General features: G+C 48.9%; 1 protein-coding gene across 2 annotated transcripts; it reads right to left on the reverse strand.

Annotated features, from left to right (window-relative positions):
• Nucleotides 1-16,249: 16,249 nt before the first annotated feature.
• Nucleotides 16,250-26,216, reverse strand: Tsku (tsukushi, small leucine rich proteoglycan). Of its 2 annotated transcripts, none has more exons than XM_051192287.1 (2): nt 26,076-26,216; nt 16,250-17,466 (listed from the first exon to the last, which is right to left on the reverse strand). In XM_051192287.1, the coding sequence occupies exon 2, from the start codon at nt 17,456-17,458 to the stop codon at nt 16,394-16,396; it is 1,065 nt and encodes a 354-aa protein (XP_051048244.1). In that variant the 5' UTR covers nt 17,459-17,466; nt 26,076-26,216; the 3' UTR covers nt 16,250-16,393. The 2 variants fall into 2 exon arrangements, with proteins under 2 accessions (XP_051048244.1, XP_051048245.1); XM_051192288.1 differs by lacking the exon at nt 26,076-26,216 and adding an exon at nt 25,106-25,190.
• Between the last annotated feature and the right edge of the window lie 295 nt (nt 26,217-26,511).

Here is a 26,511-nt window from a genome sequence, read left to right on the forward strand (position 1 = left end):
GGCAGTGTGATGGTTATGTTTAACTGTCAACTTGACACAGCCTATCACCTGGGAGGAGAGTTTTAATTAAATACTGTCCATATCATGTTGGTATCAATGTATCAATGGGGATTGCCTTTTAAATTTATTATTATTTTTTAATTACACACCAATCCCAGTTCCTCGCTCACCTCCTCTCACTCCTCCAACCTTCCCTCCATCCATTCCTTAGAAAGGGCAAGGCCTCCCATGGGGAGTCAACTAAGTCTGTCCCATCACCACATCGAGGCAGGACCAAGGCCCTTCCTCTGTGTCTAGGCTGAGCAAGGCATCTCTCAATAGGAAATGGGCTCCATAAAGCCAGTTCATGCACTAGAGATAGATCCTGGTTCCACTGCCAGTGGCCCCATAAACTGCTAAAGCCATCCACTGTCACCTACATTCGGGGGGCCTAGTTTTGTCTTATGCAGGTTCCCCAGCTGTCAGTGAGCTCCCACTAGCTTGTGTGAGCTGTTTCTGTGGGTTTCCCCATTGTGGCCTTGGCCTCTTTACCACTCCTCTCTCTTTTCTACTGGACTCTGGAAGCTCTGCCTAGTGGTTAGTTGGGGATCTCTACATCTGCCTCCATCAGTTACTGGATGAAGGTTCTATGATGACAATTAAGATAGTCATCAACCTAATTACAGGGGAAGGCCAGTTCAGGCACCCTCTCCACTATTACTTAGAGTTTTATCTAGGGTCATCGTTGTGTATCCCTGGGCATTTCCAATTGGGGTTGTCTTAATTAAATTAACTAATGTGGGAAGACCCAGCCCACTGTGGGCAGCACCACTCCCTAGGCAAGGAGTCCTGAACTGTATGAATAGAAAAATCAGGTTGAGCATAAACAAGCAAGCGAGTATATGAGCATTCGTTTCTCTCTGCTCTTGACTGTGGATGTAATATGACTCAGTGTTTGCCTTGGCTTCCCCACAGTGATAGACAGTAACATGGAGTTGTAAGCTGCAATAAACCTCTTTTGCCTTAAGTTGCTTTTTGTCAGGGTATTTTTATCATAGCAACAGAAATGAAACTAGAGCAGGCTGTCCTTTTAGTATGAAGTCTAAAAGGCTATTTTTGCCTAACCTTTGAGCTTAAAGGTTTTTTTTCCCCATGTTTTTCCCTAGAAGTTTTATTTTTGTATAAGGTGTGAGATTTGGATCAAGGGGAGTTGTTTTGTTTGATTTTTCCCATAGGAGGCTTAATTGTTATGGTTAGGCAATATCCTATCTCTATTGCTCTGTAAGTTGCTTAACAATCATGCTACTGATAAATACTTACATAATTCTCATGCTTTTGTAAATAGTGGAGATGAACATTCTTGCCACTAGATCTTTTTATTTGTCTGTGATGGTTCCATAAGAGGGTTTTGTTGTTCTTTGGGGGGTTTTGTCTTTTTGTTTTGTAGAGAGGGATCTTACTAAGTTGCACAGGCTGCTTTAAACACTTGACCTTCCAACATCACCCAACTTATCTTTCCTAGGAATTGAGTGAACTGAGACTGCTGATACTTTGCACCTAGCTCAAGACAAGTTTTATTTATCTATTTACCTATTTATTGAAAGGGGAGGGGTAGAGAAAGCAGGCACATGCATACCATGCATATGTGTGGATGCTAGAGGACAGCAGGCACATGCATACCATGCACATGTGTGGATGCTAGAGGACAGCAGGCACATGCATACCATGCACATGTGTGGTCATGTGTGGTTGTCAGAGGACAGCAGGCACATGCATACCATGCACATGTGTGGTCATGTGTGGAGGTCAGAGGACAGACAGCAGGCACATGCATACCATGCACATGTGTGGATGTCAGGGGACAGCAGGCAAATGCATACCATGCACATGTGTGGATGCTAGAGGACGGACAGCAGGCACATGCATACCATGCACATGCGTGGAGGTCAGAGGACAGCAGGCACATGCATACCATGCACATGTGTGGAGGTCAGAGGACAGACAGCAGGCACATGCATACCATGTACATGTGTGGAGGTCAGAGGACAGACAGCAGGCACATGCATACCATGTACATGTGTGGATGTCAGAGGACAGCAGGCACATGCATACCATGTACATGTGTGGATGTCAGAGGACAGCAGGCACATGCATACCATGCACATGTGTGGATGTCAGAGGACAGCAGGCACATGCATACCATGTACATGTGTGGATGTCAGAGGACAGCAGGCACATGCATACCATGTACATGTGTGGAGGTCAGAGGACAGACAGCAGGCACATGCATACCATGTACATGTGTGGATGTCAGAGGACAGCAGGCACATGCATACCATGTACATGCGTGGAGGTCAGAGGACAACTCTCAGGAGTTGTTTTCTCCGTCACAACTTCGGGTCATCAGGCCTGCAAGCAAGTGCCTTCACCCACAAAGCCATCTTGATATCCAAGAAAAGCATTTTAGAAGTGAAAATACTGTTGTCATCTGGGGATTTTGGGCTCCAGTTATGGAACTGCTCTTCAGCAAAATTTTGCTGGTACATCCTCTGGCTAGCTGGGTCTGGAATAGCCCACTCTCAAAGCCTATCCTGGATGGATGGGTAATTGTTTTGCAGTAGACAAGACAGTACCACGTTTTCTCTTATATATGGAAGTGAGATTTAAAACGATCTCTGTGTGTGTGCGTGTGTGTGCACTTACGTGTGTATATCTATATATGTGCGTGTCCAGGTCATGAAACTAAAAAAGGATAATGAGAGAAGAGGAAGAACTCTGAAGAGAGATGGGAAGTCAGGGGGTAATGAAATACATGTCATAAGAAAACAGAAGGGGGACCAACTTGGGGAAGGAAGAGGACCAGCTGGAGAGTGGAGGAAGATTACATTGAGGGGGGCAGTGGTTCCCTTCCAGGGTAGGTTTTAATTTTCCTAAACGCCTTGTAAGGAAGCAGCATTGCTAACACTGTTAGCTTCCTGTAGGGGAGGCCAACCATGGTCTGAGAGGGAATTTGAATGGTCTAGGGTTACACACCAAGAGAGACAGAAAGCAGAACTTAGCCTGCTAAGAGCGGTAGGTGGAAAAAGGAAGGAGATGGGTTCTCAGAGCGTGCGGGGAATCAGGGTTCCCCCGAAGCTGCCACCTGCAAAGAAATAAAGTTCCCACACTGTGGAAGCCCCATCTTCCTGTCTTGCCCGCATTTCTGGGAGGTACCCTGTCAATGGAGACCGCAGTGGCCTTGGTGTTAAGGCTGTATAGGTGCCACCACTTTACTGTTTCACTTCCATCCTTAAACAACTCCCCCCACCCCCAGGTGGCAGACAGCTTTGATCTTTAAACCCAGATTGTCACTTATCATTTATGGGACCTTGGGAAAGCTGTTTGACTCTCTGCCGCATTCCTTATCTGTAAATATCTCTGGTAAAGCAACAATGAAGGCATCACAGGGCCTGGGCTGGCATTCACCAGACTGATTTTGTTGATACAGATTTTGTTGTTTGTTTCTTCGCCTCTTTGTGTGTTGTTTTACTCTAATATAGTTCAAGAGCTGTACTTAGTTTTCATCTCCCTTTCTACCACCAAATTGCCATTGCCCTGGCTGATGGCAATGACTTCCTCTCTGGTCCACTCTGCACTCACAGCCCAGTGATTTTTGTGGCATTCAGACGGTCCTCGTCCTCTTCCTAATGGCTGAGCTGCCTCCTCTGCAGTGGGGCAGAATGCACACCCCACGATGTAGCAATGTAGCGCAGCTCAGCGTGGGCAGGCAACGATGGCCCCTGTTCTTCTGCAGAGTGCCTTGTTGGCTTTAAGGCACTCACCTGCCCACTGCCTCCCACTCCTGTGTGAGGTCATTGCTTTTGAGTTTCCTTCTCCAGGAAGTGTCCCTGCTTGGCTTCCAACCCTGACCTCAGCTCAGATACGAGAGTGATGAGATTCACTCCGAGGGACATCCCTTCGCTATTTCTGTACCCTTCTGGAAGCATTTATCGTGGTCTTGTTTACATGTCCATCCAGGGGCCTGTGGTCTGTACCTTCCCCACTAGATGCCAACCTCTAGGACACTAGGTCCTTTTGGTCACTCTTCTCTACTCCGTACCCATCCCTAGGTCTGGGACAGGAAACATTCAAACATCTGTTTATTAGGGGAAACTGGATTAATATTTTTTCAGTTCAGAGAGTGGAAGTCCTTGTAATAGAGGAGACTATGTAAAGGTAATGGAATCCCTGGTAACTTGGCTTTGGAAAGCCGCTTCGGAGTTTGCCCTCTGCTCTGGACCTGTGGGATACTCCAACTCACTTCTTGCTTCCACTGAAGAGAGTAGGATGGAAGAGCCCAGGCGCTACCACCAGAGTAGGAATCATAGTGCCACCTGGCGGACATTCTCTCCATGACACTCTTAGCAAGCAGCTCCCAGTCCCGCCCTCTCAGACCAGGTCTTGACTACGCAGTCACTTTTCTGCTCCTCCATGAAATGGGGAGCCATGGGTCAGGAATGAGAATGACCGGTCCCTGGGTGCCGGGTGCCCGAAGCCTAGCTGTGGGATCTCTGCCAAGTGTAAGGCTTTGGAAGCCGGTAGGGGAGGCATCCAAATCTACGGACAGCAGAACCCACTGTATCTTCACCAACCCCTTCTGCCTTGAGCCATGAGTCATCTTAGAATCCTGTTGCTTTTGTCATCTCTCACAGATCCACTAGAGAAAGAGTTTACCTCTGATGAGTTAGTCTCCTGCCAGGCTTAAACAAGTGCTTTTGGCTGGCCTGTCAGCTACATTATCCTCATCATCATGTTAGCTTCCTTTATTCCTTCTCTCATCTTTCTTCTTCCTCCCCTCCCTCCTTCCCTTCTCTCTCTTTCTCTCTCCCCCTCCCCCCAACTCAAATCCCTCGAAGGAGAAAAGAGGGCAGTTTGGGTGGGGGCTGGTGAATTCCTGCCCTGCTTTCCTCACTAAAAATTGTGTAAGATCTGTGTGGACGTCAGCTCCAGCTATGCAGCAGAATCATCTGGACCTGCTTGTTTTAGATCTTGAATCCCACCCCACTCCACCCCACCCCACCAGACTCCTACCCCATCCCCACCACGTGAAAGTTAAAGATTACGTAACCCTGCAGTTAAACTGTGAGGCACTTGGGAAAACAGGGTGGTTTCTGGGACTTTCCGGTGTCTAGTGCCTGGGTTTGCTCTCTACTCCTCTGCCTCAGATGATCCCAGAGCTGAGCCATTATCATCCTAGCAGGAACAAAGATGCTCTACCCTGTGCCCCTCCCTGACTAGCAGGTGGTTGAAAGATAGATCCCAAGAAATTGGAATTTCCCCCAAGAGCCTCATGCCAGGGACAGGAAAAGGCAGGGGCTCTGATACCAGACATAGGAGCGACTTGTCCCCAGGAAGGTGTTTCCTCCAGTTTTCACAACTTGTCTGGCCATCTGTGAAAGGGACATGATGGGTAGGACCACACTTCAACCTGAACCACTCAGTTACACATACCTCTAACCTTATCTAAACCCCATGTCAAGGTATCACGAGTGGGCCTGGGGATTTGTTACTGGACTTCTCCCTTTGATTTTCTTTCCCTAGCAAGTCTCCCCTTTCTTAAAGTAAGGTTTCATTACCTCCCAAACAGCACCACCAACCAAAGACCAAGTGTTCACACACATTTCTCATCCAAAGCACAATGCATGGCTTTCTTTGTGTCTCTCTCATGGTGCTCAGTTTGGGATGAAGCATCAGCATAATCTAGTCTCCCTAGTCTAGTTTACTCTGCAGCCGAGGGAGGGACCCCTTCAGAATCTGTGGGCTGTGGATGGGGACCTAAGGCAAATACTCATTGTTAGGAACTAGCAGCCAGCTGACCCCCAACCCCAACGATGGGCGGGACACTCATGGCTATATAAGCCTTACCTGGCAGCTCAAGCTTTACCTGGCTGCCAGAGGACTCAGTTACACATGTGCAAGCCCCCCCCCCACACACACACCGTTTTTAAGCAAGCGCACCAAGCATGCCTCTCTCTTGCTCTCTCTTGCTCCCTCTCTTGCTCTCTCTGCCCCCTGCTCTCTCTCTCCCTCTCTCTCTCTCTCTCTCTCTCTCTCTCTCTCTCTCCCCTCTCTCCTGCTTTCGGTTGGTCACCAGCACCCCCTCTTTCCCTCCCTTCTCTCAATAAACTCCACGTGGGTGCTGAGTCTCGTGTTTGTGTTTTATAGGCATTAGTTGCATCAAAAGAACAACACTCATCACCAGTAAGAAGAGAGCAGAGGCAGGCGTAGGTCAAGCAGATGGGAAGCAGAGGTGAAGGTTCACTGCGGTCAACCGCCCTAATCCAGCTTCAGGGTGTGGACACACTTGCTGCCTGAGACTCTTGGTATCTGCCCTGGGGAAGGGGAGAGAAAGAGGGCAGGGAGGGACTCCAGCTGGAGAGGAACTCAAGCAAATACTGGAAATCTCAAAAATTCTTTCTTTCATTTGTTTTTAAGTATAAAATGGTGTTTTAAAAATAGATTTATTCATTTATTTTATGTGTGTTTTGCCTGCATATATGTATGTGCACCACATGTTTATTTGATGCCCTTGGCAGTCAGAAGAGGGCCATAGAATCACCTGGAACTAGAGTTATGGGTGGTTGTGAGCCCCCATATAGGCGCTGGGGATCCCTGGGCCTCTGCAAAAGCAACGAGTGCCCTTAACTACGGAACCATCTCTCTGGCCCCCTTCCCTTTTGTTTTTTAGATTTCTTTTTATTTGTGTGTATGTGCTCAAGCATGCAGATGCCCACAAGGGCCAGAAGAAGACACAGGATGCCCTGGAGCTGGAGTTATAGGTGGTTGTGAGGCAGTTCCCGGCTATGAGAAAACATCTGGGGATGGTGGAGACACCCAAACAGAACAATGGACTCTGGTCAGCCTGGCAGGGAGGGGAAACCAAGGGAAGGGGTGGTAAAGGGTGCTCTGTCTGGAGTAGGGGTGGGGAAGGGCTGAGCCTGCAGGGTGGTTGTGATGCAAACAGGTGTGTAGAGATGAACTTCCAGCTGAGGATACTGGAAAGACGGCAGAGATGCCAGGGAGATACCAGGAGACACAGAGAAAACAGCATGGGCATTACAAAGTAAAGGTAACCAAGCCACAAAAAAGAACATAGATTAATAGAAATGAGTTCATTTAAGTTATAAGAGCTAGTTAGGAGATAGCTTTTATAATTAATAAGAAGTCTCCATGTGGTGATTTGGGAACTGGCTGGTGGGACAGAGAAAGACTCATAACAAGTGGCATTCAACATGGGGGCATGTATTTCCACATAAGACCTGAGAAAACTTAAAAAAAAAAAAAAAAAAAAAAAAGGTTTCCAAACACACAAAAATGAAGCCAAAAGTAACTTTCTAGCTCTGTTGTCTCTCACTCAGGCGGCCATCCAGAGATGTGTCTCTGGGCCACTGACTGCAGGCTTCAACCATCAGCACCATTAGCTAAGCTGATTGATGGTTTAAGTTTTGCTCATGCAGACAGAAAAGGTTACCTAGTAAAGCAGATTCAGAGGAGACAATCTTTAAACAGGTTACAGTGTATATAGCAATGTGCATAGGGAGAAAGAAAAAAAGAAAAGAAAAAGAAGGAAGGAAGGGAGTATACACAGTCATAAAAATAGTTTAAAGAGAGAAGTAAAGTAATAATAATAATAATAATAATAATAAAAGAATAAGCCACATGGAGATGGGAAAGACACAGTCTGGATCCTGTATTGTGCTTTATTGACTTTAAGTTTTTTGATTGCTGATGAGCAAATAATAGCTGTTGAGAAACACTGGATTATTTGTAAAAAAAAATATTTTAAAAGTGTCTAAACTTCAAAAGTAAAAAATATGTTACATTGGGGAAGAGGTTATGCTTTTGTTTCCACAGAAAATGAAAGGCTGTGGATTCATTCAAGGTTGATAGAGATCAGATTTGATCAGGGACTCCCTCCCCAAATCCTGGCTACAGACATAAAGAAATAAATCTAAAAAACCATAAGACAGGTGACATATCTTTTACCTCCTCAAATATAAAACAAACACCTTTATCTGGCTTGAGTACAACGCACATTCCATGCTCGTATTAATATGCACATTACCTTGAAAAGTTTGTGTTTTCAGGAGACCAGACACTAATGAAAATGGGTGGCCCAGGGGGTCCGGCCTCTCAGATGCCTCTGTTGCAGTTTCCTCAGAGTTCTGCATCCAGAACAGCTTCAAGACTACTGGCTGAGATGGTCCAGCCTCTTATACTACTCCAACCAGAACTTTAGATAAGCCTTGCATTATCCCATCACACAGAGACTGGACAACAGCTAGTTCCCCCAACACTTGACCATTATTTCTATTTTTTCAGGATCCCTTAAAGATGTCAGCACCCCCAGACAACAGGAAGCCGTCTAGAGAAAACAACACCCACATTCCCAAGAGATGGGGTGGGTAGGTTTTGGTCATTCAGTGGGTTATGGATGTTTATCATTATTAAGGAGGTTTGGCTACAAGCTGATATTGGTCATAGGAAAAAAAACTGAACATAGGAGATTAGATTTAAGGATGTTTTTCTAAAAGGAAAAAGGGAGGATATAGTATAGAAATAATGGGATAAAGGGTGTACTTTTGAGTCTACTTTTAAACAATCACTAATCTCAAATATTTTACATTGGTATGGATTTTTGTATATTGATATAAATTCAAGTTTATTTTTGTTATACTGTATATATGTTTCTATTCTTGTTTAAGGTATTGTGCCTATGCAGCTCATTTAAAAATGTAATGCAAAGTTCTTGTCCTTGAAAGATATTTAGGGTAATAAAGAAATACAGGTTTGTAAGTCACCTATAACAACCAAACTTATAATCACATAGGTATATTTTCAAGGTCAATCAGAGACATAGTTTAGATAGATAGGTGATCTTTAAACACTTCAGAGACCTACAGAATATGGCATTTTAATGTTTCAATAACATAGGGTTTTTCTACTTCATAAAAGAATGAAGGGCATTGAAGAACCTCCACATGGAATTTGCTTCCTTTGTGGTAAAAGCTAGGAACTGCCCTTGCCTCAACTGCTGACAGTTGAACAAACAGGACACAAAGGAAAGTGTCTGCTGAACTGTGTCATAACAAGGTAGGAAAATCCTTCAAAAGTCCTGCTTCACAGAAAGTCTGTCAGGTATTTTAGGCCTACAGGCTGAAGGTGGACCCCAATGTGGCAGAGGTATCTTGGTGTAATTCTCCAGGCAGCCAGAAGTCTCTGTCCTTTCTTAGTGTTTGAAGTTGCTTTCTCTGCACTGCCTGTTTACTTGAGTAATATTTTCTCTTTCTTGGGTCTCTGATGGGAATTGAAGACTAGATAGTAATAGTTTTACAGTTTTCCTTATTACCAAATTCAGAAAAGAAACTTACATAAGAGATGTAAAATTTACAAGATTGAGAGACATAAAAGCTTAAATTGCTTACCTAAAAAATGTTTTGAGGTCTAAAAAGACAGTGTTAAGATAGTAATACAAGTTATAATAAAAAATAGCTTAGGTACAAAACTTTAAATTCATCAAGGTAAGATAGATAACAGAGTATTTTCTCCAAATATGCAAAATACAGATAGACTGGGCATGGATGTAATTCTTACTTGGTAATTGTTCTTATTTTATGTAGTTTCATATGTTAAAGTTAATACCTTTCCTTTCTGTTTAGACAATACCTAATAATTATTCTTATTGTATATAGTTTTACTCTGTTAGAGTTAAAACCTTTTCTTTTTATTTAGACAAAAGGGGGGGGATGTTGTGGAATAATCTTTTTGTATACTGTGAAGATTTGTCACTCAATTGGCTAAAGTTGAACAGCCAATAGCTAGATGGGATTTGATGGCAGAGAAGATGCTAGAAAGAAGGCAGAGATGAGAGGGAGATGCAGAGCAAGTAGCATAAACATTACAAAGTAAAGGTAACCAAGCCATGTAAAAGAACATAGATTAATAAAGATGGGTTAATTAGAGTTACAAGAACTAGTTAGGAACTAGCCTAAGCTATCAGTCAAGCTTTCATAATTAATAAGAAGTCTCCATGTGGTTATTTGAGAACTGGCTGGTGGAACTCGCAACACAAATCCTCTTAAGATTTAGGTCTTATGAGCCCGAAGTTGGTGGCTCATGCCTTTAAGCTCAGCACTAGGAAGGCAGAGACAGGCAGATCTCTGTGAGTTCAAGGCCAGCCTGATCTACAGAGCTAGTTCCAGGACAGGCTCCAAAACAATACAGAGAAACCCTGTCTGAAACAAAACAAAACAACAAAAAACAAAACCAAAACCATTAAGGTCTTATGCTGAGAGTGGTGGATAGTTTGCCTGGCATGTGCAAGCCTCCAGGTTCAAGTAAGTAAATAAAAAAGACAGGTTTAATGCTTCTACACTACCCTGCATTTAAAGTACACTACCCTGAGCTGGGTGGGCATGGTGTCATATGCCTACACTCTTAGCATCCAGGAGGCTGAGACAGGAGGAACTCCAGGCCAGTATGAGTAAGTTATAGGGTGAGACCTCATTTCAAAAAAATGAAACATGGGCTGGCAAAATGGCTCAATAGGCAAAGGTGCTTGCTGCTAAGCTTGACTACCTAAACTCTATTCCTAGCACCCACAATGGTAGATGGAGAGAACCAACTCTTGCAAACTGTCCTCTGAAGTGTGTGCATCCACACAGACACATAAAATTAAATTAATTTTTTTTAAAAAAATTGAAAAGTAAAAATACATTGTCCCAGTCAAAGCCATAGGCTCAGCCCAGATTCAAGATGAGTGTGAAGGCCCCACTGTGAATACCAGGAGGTGGGGTTTCCTGGGACACTAGTTTGACAAGGATATCTCATTGATAGAAGAGAGGCAGTGTAGGGATGTGACCCTGTCTTCCCACCGCCTTCTTTGTGGGCCTTTTGCCTCCAGTGTTTTAGTCTTCACCCTAGAAAGCGTCTCTAGGGATAGCACACTTTGATAGTAGGGCAGACACCTCTTTGGCCCCACAAAGTAGCATGTGTCCTACTTGTAGACTCACCCAGACATTTTATCACTATCCTAAAATACACTCAGTATCCTGAGCCCTTGCTTATCATAGAGGAGCCTCAGACAACTGACATCACCTAAGTCAAAGAGCAATGGCGGTTTTCAGGCAGAAGGTAAAGCTCTTCAAAAGGAAAAGAACAGGGTTTCCCACTTATCAAGTCTAGTGGGTCAGCTCAAGCTCCCAAAACCAACCAGGGAAATCCCTAATAATGTCACTGCTTCCCAGTGGGGCTGGCAGTCCCAAGAGAAGATGGAGAAGGAGGAAGGAGGAAATGAGGAGCTTATAAACTTGGCCAAGGTGTGTGTATGGGGGAACTCAAAAGAAAGACAGACAATATTTCATGGATGTAACATTTAACTGTACTGTAAGCACCATGTTCAGGGTTTGCCCACAATGACTTCCCTGGGAGCAGCACCATCACTTTGTTTTACAGACAAGAGACTGTGGCTAAAAGACTAGGGAGGTGACTTCCTTCCCCAGGACTCAGAAGTGCCAGACTTTGAGGCCAGATGACCAGCCTTCTTCTGGATCCCAGGGGCTGTTACTGAGGTGTCCCCAGTCACTGATTTTGCCTCATTAGGGAACTCAGTTTCTTTGTTTTTTGTTTTTTTCCCACAAAGCGGGGCTTTCCACCCTTCATCTTAGCAAAAGAGTCAAGCCCTCATCCATCACTCCACTTAGTTACTGCTTCTAATAATCAATTAATTAGAAAATCATTCTTAGCTTTATCCTTCGAGTCTCCAACCAATATCTCTTCTCCCATCTCTTCCTGTATCGATATCCATAATCATCACATCCATGATATAGATACACACATACATACACCAAGAAACATGACGTATGCTTGTCTTCCCAATTTGGAACATTTTGCCTAAGGAGTATGTGACATAAAGTGACAAATAGTGTTGGGAATTAGAGAATAAACACAGAAGGAATTCCCCCTCCAAGCTTGACAAACACAATAACCTCCATAAATACAATCAGAAGTTCTTATATAAATAAGAAAGACAAACGAGGTACACGACTTAGCTGAATTCTCACTCTGCTGCTGCTGCTGGAAGGTACACTGTGGACAGATGTGACATGCTGAACACAGAACACAGTATCGGCTGCTACCTGGGACACTGGGCAGCAGTATATGGCAGACATGACCAGCATTGAACACCTTCCCTTTGTGGATACTGGCCATGAGTGGACTCATTACTGACAGAATAAACATTTGCTCTCCAGTGCATGTTAACTAAGAAAGAATGTTGACCCTTGATGGGCTAGGCCACATTAGCCTCCGATGACCTCTGTTGTTGTAGACATCACCCTTAGAAGATTAGGTATGAGTGGATTTCAAACAAAGTGTCAAAGATCTGCCTTTTGCATCCTTGGTGGTCTTGTCCAAATTAGTGGCCTGTGAACTGATCTGATAGCACCTGGATGGGAGTTTCTGCCCCTGCTACTCTTTCTGAGGGCCCTTTGGCCAAGGCAGTATAGAGGAAGCAAGGGGGTGGTGGTGTGGCTACCCGGAGAGGGGAATTCCTGTTTGGAAGATCCCAATGGGCTCTCTGAATCAGACTGTTCTGTCATCCTCCCCAACACTAGGCATGCCCTTGGCTTTCTGTATTAATGAGGCAATCAGAGCTCAGGAAGAGCATCATGGATCATGGGACCTTAGAAGGGCCCCATGCTTGCTTCCCAGTTCTCTTCTTGCCATCTTGAAATTCTTAAATTCTCTAAATAACAGACCTGCATGTTGGCGTTGCACGCTGTGTCCAACAGATGCCGTAGCCAATTCTGCTGCACAGAATCCTGGCACCTGAGTCTGTGCCTTTACAGACTTCAGTCTCACATATGTGAAGAGGAGCCAAGGGAAAAGTCTGCAACTTTGACCTTGTCCTTATCTGCGCTAGGATTTCGTCAATGGTTCAATGAGATCTACTTAGAGAGCTGTGTGATCTGCCTGACTCATTTGCAACAGAAAAAAAAAAAAAAAAAAAAAAAAAAAAAAACGCTTTAATCTAATGACCATTTGGTGTCTCTGAGCACCTTTCTCCTCTTGGATTCTGAGTGCAGTGGTCCTACTCATGAAAAGTGACAGGCAAGGGGGGAATGTGGTACCTACAGATGAAGCGCTGGGCTGGTTTCCTCATTTATATGGTGGCAAAAGTACTCAGTGTAGTTGTAAGGAGAGGACAAAGGGCATTTCTAGGGCACCTTATTTTGTGACTGTCATAGTTTTTGATTCTGCACAAATGTAACTTCATTCCCCCTTCTTGTGAACTCTCATTTCTTTTTCAGGCTCAGGTAAGTCACACAATTGGTTTGTGATGAATCCAGGATTTGTGTGTATATTTGTGTGTGTGTGTGTGTGATGCGCCTTATGATTTCAAAACAGAATCTTAGCATAAAATTGGAGATGGAATATCCCAATGCACTCCTCCTAGGTGCCAGGGTCTCTGGAAGGAGGGTAAGACCCTCTGAGTATTAATGGATGGCGGGGAGCAGAGAACAGCATTCACGGCCTTGCTATGCTTGTCGGCTCGGATCTGTAGTGTGCAGCCACCAGGTGGCGCTGTGGGCCAGATGCCTCCCCAGAAGCACTACCCGAGAGAGGCTATGTTGAAAATGTTCTGATGTCTCAGGTCACAGGATGAGGCTGCAGTTTGGTGCCTGTGCCCCCATCCTCACCCCAGAAGCTCCACCCCGGTCCATTTTTTTTTTTAATTTTATTTTTGTTACTATTTTTGAGACAGGGTCTAATGCAGCTCCAACCTTGCTGCCCCAGACCTTCGTTAAGAGTCATGGTCATGGCTCTGCCTCAGGAGCGCTGGCATCACTGGTGTGTACCACCAGCCCCTGCTCCAGTTGAGTCTGAGTGCTGAGATCTCTCTGTACACCCCCCCCCCCAAGCTCTGTTCCTATCTTTAAAATTTCCATGTGTGGACAGGAGTTCACCAAGAGATCTTGTTCCAAAAAACAAAACAGAATTCCTTCAACAAGCAGGGCTTGGGGAGGGCCCAGGCCTTTTGGGTGGCAATGCCATACTTCCTCTACTCCTACATTTGAAGCCTCTCCTTCCTGGTATACAGGACTTCCTTCTTCTCCACCTGAGTAAATCTAGGGAATGGAATCCTTCCAACTCAGCTTTTTCTGCAGAGTCCAGAACATTCCAACAATGGGCATTCACCCAGGGAGTTAGATAATCTTGACAGGAAGGTCACCATGGGAGATTTGTTAACTAGAAACCCTGGACTCTGTGCCACTGACCCCTCACCCATGACCTTTTTCCTAAGTGCCGGCCTCCTTGTTCTGGTCTACTAATCATGAGCTACACAGTACAAGGCTTTCACTGGCTTTGAACTTTTCTTTAGCTAGGGATCCTGTTGTGTACCATATTTGCAACTCAGAGCAGTGCCTGGCACAGAGTAGGCTTCGGCATCAGATGGCTGGTGATAGTGGTCCTGGATACCTCCCTAGACTGGCCAGTCAGAAGAACCAACCTGTGAACCATCACTGAAATGTGCCATCATTAGAGGTGTGCAAACAGGAGTTAAGGTACCACAGCAGCTTAACAGCAATGATGGCCAAAGCTGACAGAAGGGAGTTGAGGGACACTTTGGGAACACTTCTAAGGCACATTAGAAACTGGGTGTCCTAGATGAGGAAGAGTTGAGGAGTACGGCAAGGACAGAGTTCCACAGCTACAGCCTGAATGGAGACAAGGGCGTGTCAGGGCCTCATGGCTGAAGATGCACGGATGGTGGGAAGAGGTGGGGTGACTTGGGTAGGGGGTGGAGAAAGTCAATGGGCTATAGTGAGTAGGTTAGCCTACCCAAGTATCTGTCTCCCATATGTTGTCATAAACACATAAACCCAACTCTGGAAGATACCTGGCCTTTTCAGTGAGAATAAGCTGCCCAAGGTGGGGTCTAACTAATCCTTGTAGCCCCCACCCCAGTTCAGCGATTGTCAGCAAATTCTGGTTCAATGATGGGATGGAAAGAATTCTATGTATTTATTAACCCAAGGACCAGTCAGGGGCTGGGAAGACAGAGCTCTTGATGCCTTGTGAGCATCTCTGGGGCCAGCCCCAGTGCCCACATGGTCACTGATAGCTGGCTTCTTTCCCAACACCCACAATACATGCCCAGAACAGTCTTACAAAAGTGAACAAACACAGTTATCGTCATCTCCATCCCCGGCCAGCAGAGGTGAGGGCTAAAAGTGACAGTTCATTAAGAAAAGGCAATGACTCATAAAATGAAGACGAAGGAAAGAGTCCAGGGCTAGAGAGCTGAGATGTGACCCTGGGGGTAAGCATAATGTGGATGGGAAACCCTGTCTCTTTCTGCTGAACTCCTGGAGGATTAAATGGGCCTTGGGGCTCTGGCCCATGGACACCAAGTCCACAAGTGCCCTTGGAGCTCATGGTCAGATAGCCACAATTGCACTGACTTCTTAGGAAGCATCTTGAGACAGGGTCTCTGGGGAGAATGTGCAAGTTTCCAGTCTTGATGCTAGGGAACCCCCACCCCACAGTAAGAAACTGACAGACTTGGGATTGATTGGTCCCAAGCTTCCTGAGGCTCTGAAAGGTGGACTGACTTTGCTCATACCATGAGCTGGCCATTAGACCCAGAGTCCCACCTCTGTGACCTTGTTGTCATTGCCACTGGGCTAATGGAACAGACAATGTAACAGGTCATCCAGCAAGGGGAGAGAGAGGATGGATGACAGAGAGGAAAGTACACAGTCCTAGTCTCAGCAGGAGGCTGGGCTCTTCACACCTCTCCAAAGACCTCAGGTGAGCATGTTTGCTGCTCTTGGTCCCATACTCCCATCTGTCCTCCAAGGAGGGTGGATTTGATTTTCTCTCTAAGTCCTTCTATACTTACTCGTCTACCCAGGATCCCATGAGAAAAGGAAGAAGTAGGCCTCACAGGCCCAGAGCATTGGACACTGAGCTCAAAGGAGCCCTCAGCCAGAGGACCTGAGTCAGCTTCTGCAGTGGTGGCGCCCACCCATCCACCCTCTCACATCACAAGTCAGGTCAGTCCAGGCAAAAGGGAAGGCACTTAAGGACAACAGGGGCAGGGCCCAGGAAGGGACCAGAATCTGGTTTGGCATCAAAGTCCTTCTGCTCATAATTCTGGGAAATGAGCCACTGAGACAAATGGGTAGATTTTGTTACTGGGTATAGACCCCAGGTATGAAAGCTATCCCTGGCCCACAACTTTACTGAGATGCCATCACCTAGGCCTGTAGACTCCCCACAGGCATTGGCACGTTAAAACATAAGTTAGCTGAGACCTGAGCAAGCCCAGGACAGCAGTCTGTCAAGTGGCCCCAGGCCACACCATTTGTCACAAGATGTCTGGGCCCCTGGCAGCAAATTCCTGGGTGTCTCCACAGTGTAGGACTACCTTAGGGCTGGAGCCAGGCTGTCGGGGGTAGGCACCCTCCCGCACCAGGCGCCGGCACCGCACATCTTGACCTACACTAACACTTTGTAGAGCAGGGAGGTGATGGAGCAGCATCTCAGGTACGGGTACCAGACTGGTACCTGACAGGTCTAGTTCCTGCAGCAAGCCCAGGCCTGAAAACACCTCGGCTCCTGCCCACTGGAGCTTGGGGTTGCCTGACAAGTCCAGGACCTGCAGGCCTGGGAGCTCACGGAAGCCATGGGGTGCTAACTGGAGGACACTCTGTAGGCTAGCCAGTGATAGGTGGGTGAGGCCCGACAGCCCCATGAAGGCACCGGGGTTGATGGTAGCCAGAGGGTTCCCATCCAGGCTCAGGTAACGCAGGGGCAGGTCTCGGAGATCAGGTACAGCATGGAGCCGGTTCCAGGCCAGGTTCAGGCTCTGAATGGTAGGTACAGGCAGGCTGGCCTGGGCTGGATGGGGAATCAAGCGGTGGATAAGGTTGTGAGAAAGGTCCACGTGCAGTGCCCGGCCCTGGCTGTGGGTGGAAAAGGCAGATATTGAGACCTCCCGTAGTCGGTTATGGCTGAGGTTGACATCACTCAAGGAAGAGCTGGTGAAAATCTCAGCTGGCAAGGCTGCCAACTCATTGTGGCTGAGGTCAAGCGATTCCAGGTAACGCAGGCGGGAGAAGGCAGTGGGCACGATGCTGGTGAGCAGATTGTGACTGAGATCCAGGCCAGCCAGTGTGGTATAGCCTGGCCCTGCCAGCACTGACTCATTCACGGTCGCTAGCCGGTTGGAAGACAGGTCCAGGTGGGCTGTGTCCAGAGGGATGGGCACAGGCACAATGTGGGGGCCCAAGCTGCTGCAGTCCACTCGAGTCAGGCTGAAACTGTCAAAGAGGCCAAAAGTTTCTTCCTCACACTGACACCCAGGAAAACATGGCCGAGTTGTCTGTCCCCTGCCTATGGCCAGGAGCAGCAGGAGCAGGGAGCACAACATGGTGGCACCTGGAAAGAGAGCCACAGGTGAGGGCTGGACGTGCTAGACACTCTTACCCTGCCCTGTAAGACACAGGCCATGGGCAGGGATGCAGCTGGGAGCCATCGCAGCCCCTGGCCTCCTGGAACACTCCTAACTCCTAGTCCTGCATGGTTAAGGGCATTAGGCCCAGGTGGGTGGATTTCCAGCTGGGAGCATCAGATTCAAGTGGCCTGCTTTGATTGAAGTGAGGGTACCCGGACATCTTACTGTGAAGCCTGCTGGACCAGATGGTCTCTTGGCTGGTTTTATTGTATCTGCTGATCGGGGCTCAGAGGCTGCTGGAGACCCAGGAATGCCAGAGGGGAGCTCACAATGCAAGGGTCAGGTTGGGGTGATTTCATTCACCTTGGCTGAAAAAGATACCACAGGCTGGGTGCTGTAGTGACTGCTTCAGAACATGGTCTCCTCTAACCCTACAATGCAGAGTCCTGTCTCACAGGAGTGAACTGAGCCTTGAAGGGTTGGGGACAGGCATCGACACAGCTAAGCATGGTGGTGCCAGGTGGGGGTAGACACAAGAGCCAGGATCCTTCTGCTGCCATTGACAGGGCCTGAGCACACTCCTTCCACCTTAGCTGGCTCTGTAGTAGCATCTGCCCTTTGCTTGGAGGCCCAGTGTCTAGACTCCCAGATATGCTTGCGGGACACCGGCCACCCTAAGCCTCCACCTTCTTGTTTGTGCCCTCCTCCCAGCTAATAGCTGGCTCGCCTCTCTGCCCCCTCCCCTTTTAACTGTGGGGGAAAAAAACAGCTGGCTTGTTACTCTGTTGTGCAGAAGAAGAAATCGAGGCTCAGAAAGAACAAGGGCCTTGCCACCAAACTAGCACAAAACAGGGCGGGATCAGACCCAGGCCTGCTCAGTTCGGTCTCAGTTTCCCACCTCCAGAAGGCCTGGTGGGGAGTAGAGGAGAGTCCAAGAGGGGCTTTCCTCACAGACATGCTACAGCTCAAGTCACCCAGTTCTCGACCTCAGTTCCGTCTGTGAAATTACAACAGAATCCATTACATATTCCTGACACTATGTGTGTGTCAAATCTAAGGTCCACACTAGGCATACTCAAGGTTTGTGTTCAAAGTCTTTCAGTGCAGGTACGGGGTGGTTTTAGCATGGTTATGCAGTGAGGACCTCTAAGTGGGCCCCTACCCTGCTAGGTAACCATTCAGGACACAGAAGGCTCTTCAATGGGTGGCCTTCCCTCCTGCCTGTCTCCCTTCCATGGGCCTCCAGGGAAGAAAATAGGGTAAAGTGGGAGGGGTGAGGACCTGCCAACCTTCTAGACTGGGGTAGGGGAGCAGCTGGGTAGCATTACCAGCCCTGCATGAAACTTTAAAGGGGCAGCCACTTGATCTGGACACCGGCTCTGTCCTGGGCCTGGGAGAAGTGGGGCTGGGCTCTTCTCCACTACCCAACCCAGGGGGCCCTTCTTGTCCACCCCTTTCTTTTGCAGAGACCAATTCAAGGATTAAACCCTGTCCAGGTGCATCCTGGGCTTGATCCCAGCCAAGGCAGGACAGAGTTCCAATGTTTGCACCAAGAAGAAAATATTAAGTTGCTCCAGGCTCCTTTGTTCTCCAGGGAGCTTTTCAAGAGTTCATTACCACTACCCTACCCTCAAGCTAGCTCTTAACCACCCTGCCTGGGGGTTTAAACAAACAGCACAAAGGGCTGGGAGATTACCCTTTGCTTCCCAGAGGTGATTATACAATGTGTCCACAACATGCCAGGCTGCTTCTCCGGCACACTAGCTTATGTAACCCACCAGGCAAACACAGCCCAGATGTTTCTCTCCTCTAAGTCCCAACCCTGTACTCCACACAGGGTGGCAATGTCTGTCCTGCCAGCCTCACAGAGTCCTTACCACGTCAGTGACGAGCTGAGCACATCCTTCCCCAGAGATTCTGGACTGGTGCAGTGGTTCTCAAGCTGAGATGACTTGCACAGGGGTGCAGGTGCAGGCTCTCCTGGGCAACCTGACTGATAAATGCACTAGGCCAGAGCCTTGCTCTGCTGTGTCACAAACATGTCCTGGGGCCCCTGCTATCATACCCAGGCCCTGGGGAACTCTAGTAGGAAGTGACAGACAGCCACTCTTACATAGTCCTCAACTTTGCCCAATGAGACCAATTGTCCCACCCCTCGTTAAGGGATCAGAAGAGTCACTTGCTGACCTGTGAGATTTGGATGCATTACAGGGAAGATGAAAGGGGAGGACAGTCCTCTGAAGAGCTTCTGCAAGGATTGGAGATATGTCCTCCTAAAGGGGACATGGCCAGTACAGCCAAGACACTGGCAGACACACAGCGTGGGCTGCTGTGTCTCTCCAGGCTAGATGCCTGACCCAGCGACCCCCATCATGCTTCACCATACTTCACGACACTGATAAGAAAGCAAAAGGGCAACTGTGTTGGGACAAGTCCCAGGGGAGTCAGGACCCGTTTCCCATCGTCACAATAAGGGGTTTAGTATCAACCCTAAAGTTACAGGGTTTTAAAGCTGAACAATGCACAAAGCAGGGGTTAAGCCTTGTCAGGGTGAGAGTGCATGAGAATGTCAGGGCCTTGTCCCCATTCACAGCAAACATCATTAACATCATCTTGAACCCGGGAGGCGTAAGTTTTTGAGACTTTCACATTTTTACTTCCAGAAGTTCGATTTCCTCTTCTGTGTAACAGTACTAATGTTGCCCAGCCTGAGTTCTGGGACCTCTACTCTGGGAGAAAGTGCAATCACACATGCAGACAGGCAGCGCAGACATACGGATAATACAGACAGACAGCCACCCAAGGATGCCTGGGGAGAAGAGAGACCACTAGGTCAAGAGAAGATCTTTTCTACAAACCTTGTCCTGCAGATGAAAGACATCCACGGATCAACAGAACAAGGCAAGATACTTCACATAGCTCCAGTGTGGAAGGCAGCAGGTCCTGTGAGGCCAGCCATGAGCTATTTAGGGCCCACAATGTCAAGTCTACTCTAAGGAAAAGTACACTGTCGGTTTGTGAGGCCGAGCATGAACAGTGTGAATGCTATCTATGGGCCTGGCAGCTCCAAGGGGCTCTCTCCACGTCACCTCCCAAATCTGCCAGGAGACAGAAATGGCCATGTAACTGCCCTCAGGATTGTTTGTAAAACTACAGAGATCACCTTCTCCCAGACATAAGGCCTCTGGAAGTTGGAGATGCCCTTCTCCCTCCCCTGCCTGAATCCCCATAGGGACTGAACCCTCTTTGTCATTCGGGTAGCAACTTCTCTAAACAGTTTGCTGCTGTCCACACCGTTCACAAACACAGAGAATTCCAGGCTTGTGGGCTGCAGAACCCTTGGAGACGATGGGTGACTGAGGCCCAGGGGGGCAGTAAAGGAAATGCAATGGCAGAATCAGGCCCAGGAGCTGGGACCCATACCTCACACTGCTCCTTGCATCACACACATCTACCCGCCCGCCCGTTCCTGACTAGCCAGTGGAACAAAGCAGTCTCTGTCCCCACAGACTCCCCCCACCCCTCCCTCCTGGCCTCTCACACATCAGGCTACCAATAGGCCTCCTTTAGAGGCTACTGAGAAAATTCAAATTTCAAAGGTAAAGTGAAGCATGGTGTCAGCAGCTCCTTCTTAACCTGTGTTTCCTTCCCTAACTGGGGTCAAAGCCAGACTCGGTGGCAAGAGGCAGTGACAGGGACCCAGCAAGAAGCCATGTGGGACAGGCTGGGAATCCAGGCCTGCCTACTGGAGTCTGAGTCCTCCACAGCACAAGAGTGAAGGCTGTGGAGCATAGTGCAGGAATGAAGCAATCTGATTGGTAAGTGCTTAGACCCTCGAGGCCATGATCTTCTAAACTTCCTGGAGGTGGTCACTAATCTTCCCATCCCTTTCCACCCAGGTTCCTATATGCAGACCTAGGCACCCAGCAGATCCATGGTTCACACTGACTTCTCAGACATACTGCTGGGAGATAGTTGCAGGTTGGTCCAGTGCCCAGCACCCACCTTGGATGGGCCTTTGTTCATCCAGCTATTCCTCAACCGCAGGCGGCCTTGCATCTCACTCCATTTAGTCATGAGCACACTGACAGCAATGAAATCCACAGGGAGAAATTTCAAAGCATCCTGCCCACCAACCACTTAGTGCTGGGAACTGGAATTAGAATTTTGGGGACATACTCAGGGCCTCCGGGGCTGCTTTCTCTACTGAATCCAGACTGCAAGCACATCAGCTCCCCACACGTGTCACTGCTGCTTCAAACAGTCCTTAGCTGTGTGATTATTATCCCTGTTGCACAGGCAAACAGCAGCATGCTATTCAGCCAGGTAACAGAGCAACCAGACCCAGACACGTTAGCTCCAAACCCACACTCGGCCTCAACTTAGAAACAGGGAGTATGGACAGGCGCTTAGAGCTGGTAATGCTGGGCTGTAATGACATGTTTACCTGTCTGTCCTCTGTGGGCAGGGAAGGGGGAGTTAGGATTTTTAATCCTCCCCACCCCCACCCCACCCCCTGGAATCAGGTACTATATTAAGAAATACCAGGTATTGGCAGGGTGCATGCCTTTAATTCCAGCACTTGAGAGACAGTGGCAGGAGGCTCTCTGTGAGTTCAAGGCCAGCCTGGTTCACACAGTGAGTTCCACGGCAGCTGGGGCTATATAGTAAGACCCTGTTTCTAAACAATCAATCAAACAAACAAAAAAGTCTAGAAGATCTGTCAGGCACACAGATGGCATGCTGTCACCAAAGGACACCTCAGCCTGTCCCATGCACCCTCAGCTATTATGTTTGGTCACCCTGTAAAACCAGGGAGTTAGATGGTATTGCACTTGTGTTACAACTGTTTAAAGAGTCTAGAGAGGTTCAATGATTTGCCTAGGGTCACATGACCAGTGAGGAGACAAAGGCTGGACCCAGGTATTCTGGACCTAGCACCCAGCTTCCTTCATGACATCTTTGGTACAGGTGGGGCCTGGAACTTCGGCACCCTGCCACCCAAAGAGAATCATCTACAGGGATATAGACAAGGCCTCAAATGCTGTTTTCTCCTTCCAGCTGATCTTTGGAATAACTGTCAAGCTTCCACCAAGCAGTATATGAGAACATAGGGAGAGGCTACATGGAGCAGAAGAAAGGTTTTGCAGACTGGACACCAACCTTACAGGCTTTCACTGACTGTGGGGACCAAGTCGAGTCTTGGGACATGGAAGGAAGGCTGGTGCTGCTCCCAGTAGGGCCCTGATCTGGTACTTAGAGGAAGCAAGGACTCAGCTTGCTGGCACCAGTGGGTCTCAGTGCATGCTCAGTCCTGCTTCTGTGGGTGACTGCAGGGCCAGAGAAGAGATATTACAACACACAGGATGGAGAGACCAAAGGCCATCCTTGGAGGCCTGGAATCTCTCAATGTCCCATCCAGGGCCCTGACCAAGTTCCTCTGGGATCTGGAAAGGTCACAGAGGCCTGAGGAGTCAGAAGCAGTGGTGCCACCTTTGGCTGAAAGAGAATTTGGCATCATAAGGGCAGTCACTCCTGGGCAAGCAGGTCACTGCCTTTTGTCAAATTGGGCAGCCACTTCACCCTACCTAGGGCAAACTCGGGAGACCTCTGTAGCCACCTGGCCTCTGGCCTCTACCTCTAGACAATGCTATAGCTCTAAACAACCACCATGCTGGGCACCAGAGTACAGACAGCTTCCAACTGAAGCTCAAGACCCCACGCATTCCACAAAGACAGCCTCTCCGGTTAGGTGCCTGTCACTCCCCAGAGATCTCTGCCTTTGCATAGGCTGTTTCTTTTGACAAAGATGACAAAGTGCCCCCCCCTTCTTTTGTCTTCCACAAACTCTTACTTGTTTGATTCAAAAGCTACCTGTTCTATGAGGCCTTCTAAGCCTAACTTAGCCCTCATTCCCCAAAAGGGTCACTGGGCTGTGGCTGTCTAAGAATGTGTCCAGCTCTAGTGCAGGGTGGAGGGACCTAGAGGAGTAAAATGCCAGGTCAGAGATGTGTCCTTTTGCTTGGGAACTCAGAGACTGGCTTAGTGGTAAAACCAGGTTCAAGATTGGAGTCCCCGCTCTTCCTGCCTCCACTGGGTTCACACAATGTAATCAGACACCTTGAAACCACATCTCAATTTATTAGCACATGCAGTAATCTGCCATGCTATTTAACATTCACAACATGTCAACCAGTAACTCCATTTGAAGGAGGCTAAGAACCAGACAGGTGAATGGCACAGTGTTCCAGTGACAGAGGTAGGAAGCCATGGCGTAAGAGCTCCCAGACTTTCTGAGTGAAGACATGCAGTATCTTATCTTCAGATAGGTCCCCCAGACACCAGCACCTTCCAAAAGCCAGAGCACAGCTTTGGACTGACCAATGCCACCCTTTCCTCCAGCAGCAGTCTCAAACTCCAGCCCAACTGGATGCTCAGTGATTCAGCCTCTCTCTGCCTCCCCTCCCAGCCTTTGAGTAACTCCTGTTCCTCAACACCCAAACTTGCACCCTGACACAAAGATAACCACCTGTGTGTGGTTTCCAGAACACACAGAGCCCTGCATGTATTGTGGGAGGCCCTTCCTGGCTCTGCTGTATTGGAAAACTTCAAAACCCTAAGCACAGTCATCTTCTCTACCATGTCCCTCTGCATGGTCCCTCCTGCTGAACCTGTCTTAGAACTTGCTTTGGCAGGGGACTTACAGGGTGGGTTCAGCGCTCTTCAGGAAGTATCCCCAATTCCTAGACTTGGTGCCCTGAGAAAGGATGGTGAACTCAATCAAGCACATCGCTTCTGCTCTGTGCCAGAAGTAATGATTAAGAATACTGGTCTGGACTCTGTCTCTTGACCAGTCTGTCATGTGAAAGATAAGTAACATCAGCTTTTGCCTTTCACGGGTCAGTGGAACAGGGTGGGTGGAAGCCCTGTGGACTCAAGTTCCCCAGGATGGTGCATTCCAACCTTCTCTTCCTAGGAACAAATTAATGCCTGGCAACACAATAGTTTCCAGGCTCTGGGATCACAAGGGAGTGATCACAAGGAAGTCTCGACTCCCTCTTTCAAAAGGAAGGACTAGAAATGCAAAGGAAAGTGATCATCCTTGCCTCTTTACCAAGTTTGTGGTCAGCTTACTCCCACCTTCCCCCACATAGTACTGGGCAAAGTTTGTGGTTAAAGATTGGGGTGGAGGGCTGGAAACGAAGTATCAGGCTTATCTTTGCCACCCAGGATCAAAAGCTCAGGCAGGGACCGAGCCCCTCCCACTCTGGAGCCTTTGCAAGTCTAGACTTATCCAAAAGGATGGCAGGGAGCAAGGAAGGATCTAAGTTTGAGTCACCTCTGGGCCTGGCCAAGTGTGGGCGGGCTGCTCTCAGCTAAGCTCTGGAGGCTGGTAACCACCACTGCGCGCTCTGCTCAAAGCGGCAGCGAGGCAGCGAGGAGTTCTCATCCCATCCTAACAGTGACCAAATCTGAGTGGCGCTGAGCAACACACCCCGTGCCCTACCGTGGGCCACTGACTGCCCCATAGGAAACTAGTGTGTGCAAACGCCCCCACCCCCACCCAACCGGGGCTAGGGGCCGACAGCAGGCCGGATGCAGGCAAGCTGTGGCCTTTCTCACCTATTGGATCGTAAGGTTGGTCCCCTCACTCTAGGGTCCGGTTAAATGCAGAGCGATACTCAAAACCAAATATCAAAACCAAACAAGTCTCTTCACTAAGCTGGCAGGTTTCTCCGTCCACACTTGCTCTGTCCTAAGAAGGCAGACAACTGCCAGCAACGCGTTGCTCCTGGGTCTCCAGCCTCAGGCCGGAGCCCAGATCAACCGCGTCCCTCCCTCCTCCCTCCTCCCTCTAGGGTCCTGTGAGGGTGTCCAGCACGCTCCGCCCCGTCCTGGCCCGGGCCAGTCGCCAGGCACTGCGATCACCCCCGACCCACCAATCCTATCCCACCCCCATGCGGCTTGAAGGACCTCCGGAGGTGAGAGAGAAGAGGGTTGCCAGTAGGCGTTGCCGGAGGAACCCGGAGAAAAGTTTGAAGCCAAGTAGGGGGAAACGGTGGACAGCAGGGAAGCGGGGAGTCGGGACAGCCCAGGCCCTCAGCGCACACACATGCCCCACGGACACCCAACCTAGACACGTCGACAGGCACAGACCACGTATGCGGACACACGCGGAGAGCCCACCGGCCCCCACGACCAAACGCCAAGCTGCGAAATACGGGGACACCGGCGCAAGACAGCCATGCAAAGCCACGCACACACAAAGGCACAGGCAGATGCTGGCTTCTGAAACCAAATCCACAAAAGACCCACTACCGTGAGTTGCACGTGTTCTTACAAAGACCCTGGAGGCGCCGGCCCACGCCCACGGCCCCCTGGCAGAGCCTTTGTCTGCTGAAAGCCCTATCCCCTGCTTCCCCCACCCTGCGCTGCAGTGGCCGGGTGTCCCGGAAAAGTTGAGGGGCCTCGGCGGGACCCGGACCCGCCCCTCGCGCCGGCCGGTCCACGGGATGGGGCGGCGATGTTGGACTCAAAGGCTCCAGATCTCCGCATGCACGCCGATCTCATTGCGCCTCGGGACAGCACCCACCTGGCAGGTCCACAGCTGACGCCTCGGCACGCTCACCTAGGCAGCCCGGCGCTGGCCGGTGGGCCGGCGCTTTTCTCCACCCTGCACGTCCCGCCCCAAGTCCCCGCCCGCCGCCGGGCTCCCCTTGCTGGGCACCCAGTGGCTGCGGCGGCTCTCAGCCAAGAGGCTCAGGGAACGTCATCAAAGTGCAAGTCTAGCGGTGCGCTCTAGCAGCCCAGCCCCCGCCCGCCGGCCGAGCACGGGTTCCACCCTAGGGAGCGTCTCAAAAGTGCGATGTTCCCTCCCACTCCACTAGGCCTCTCTTCCAGCTTCCTGAAACCCGGATCCCTGCCCCCCTCTGCGCGTCCTAGTAATCTCAGCAGATGGCCGCTGGGTCGAGAACATCTGGAGGTCGCCGGAGTGGGAGGGAGTGTGTGTGTGTGTGTGTGTGTGTGTG

This window comes from Phodopus roborovskii, unplaced genomic scaffold (genome assembly GCF_943737965.1).
Source record: "Phodopus roborovskii unplaced genomic scaffold, PHOROB, whole genome shotgun sequence".
Taxonomy (NCBI): Eukaryota; Metazoa; Chordata; class Mammalia; order Rodentia; family Cricetidae; genus Phodopus; species Phodopus roborovskii.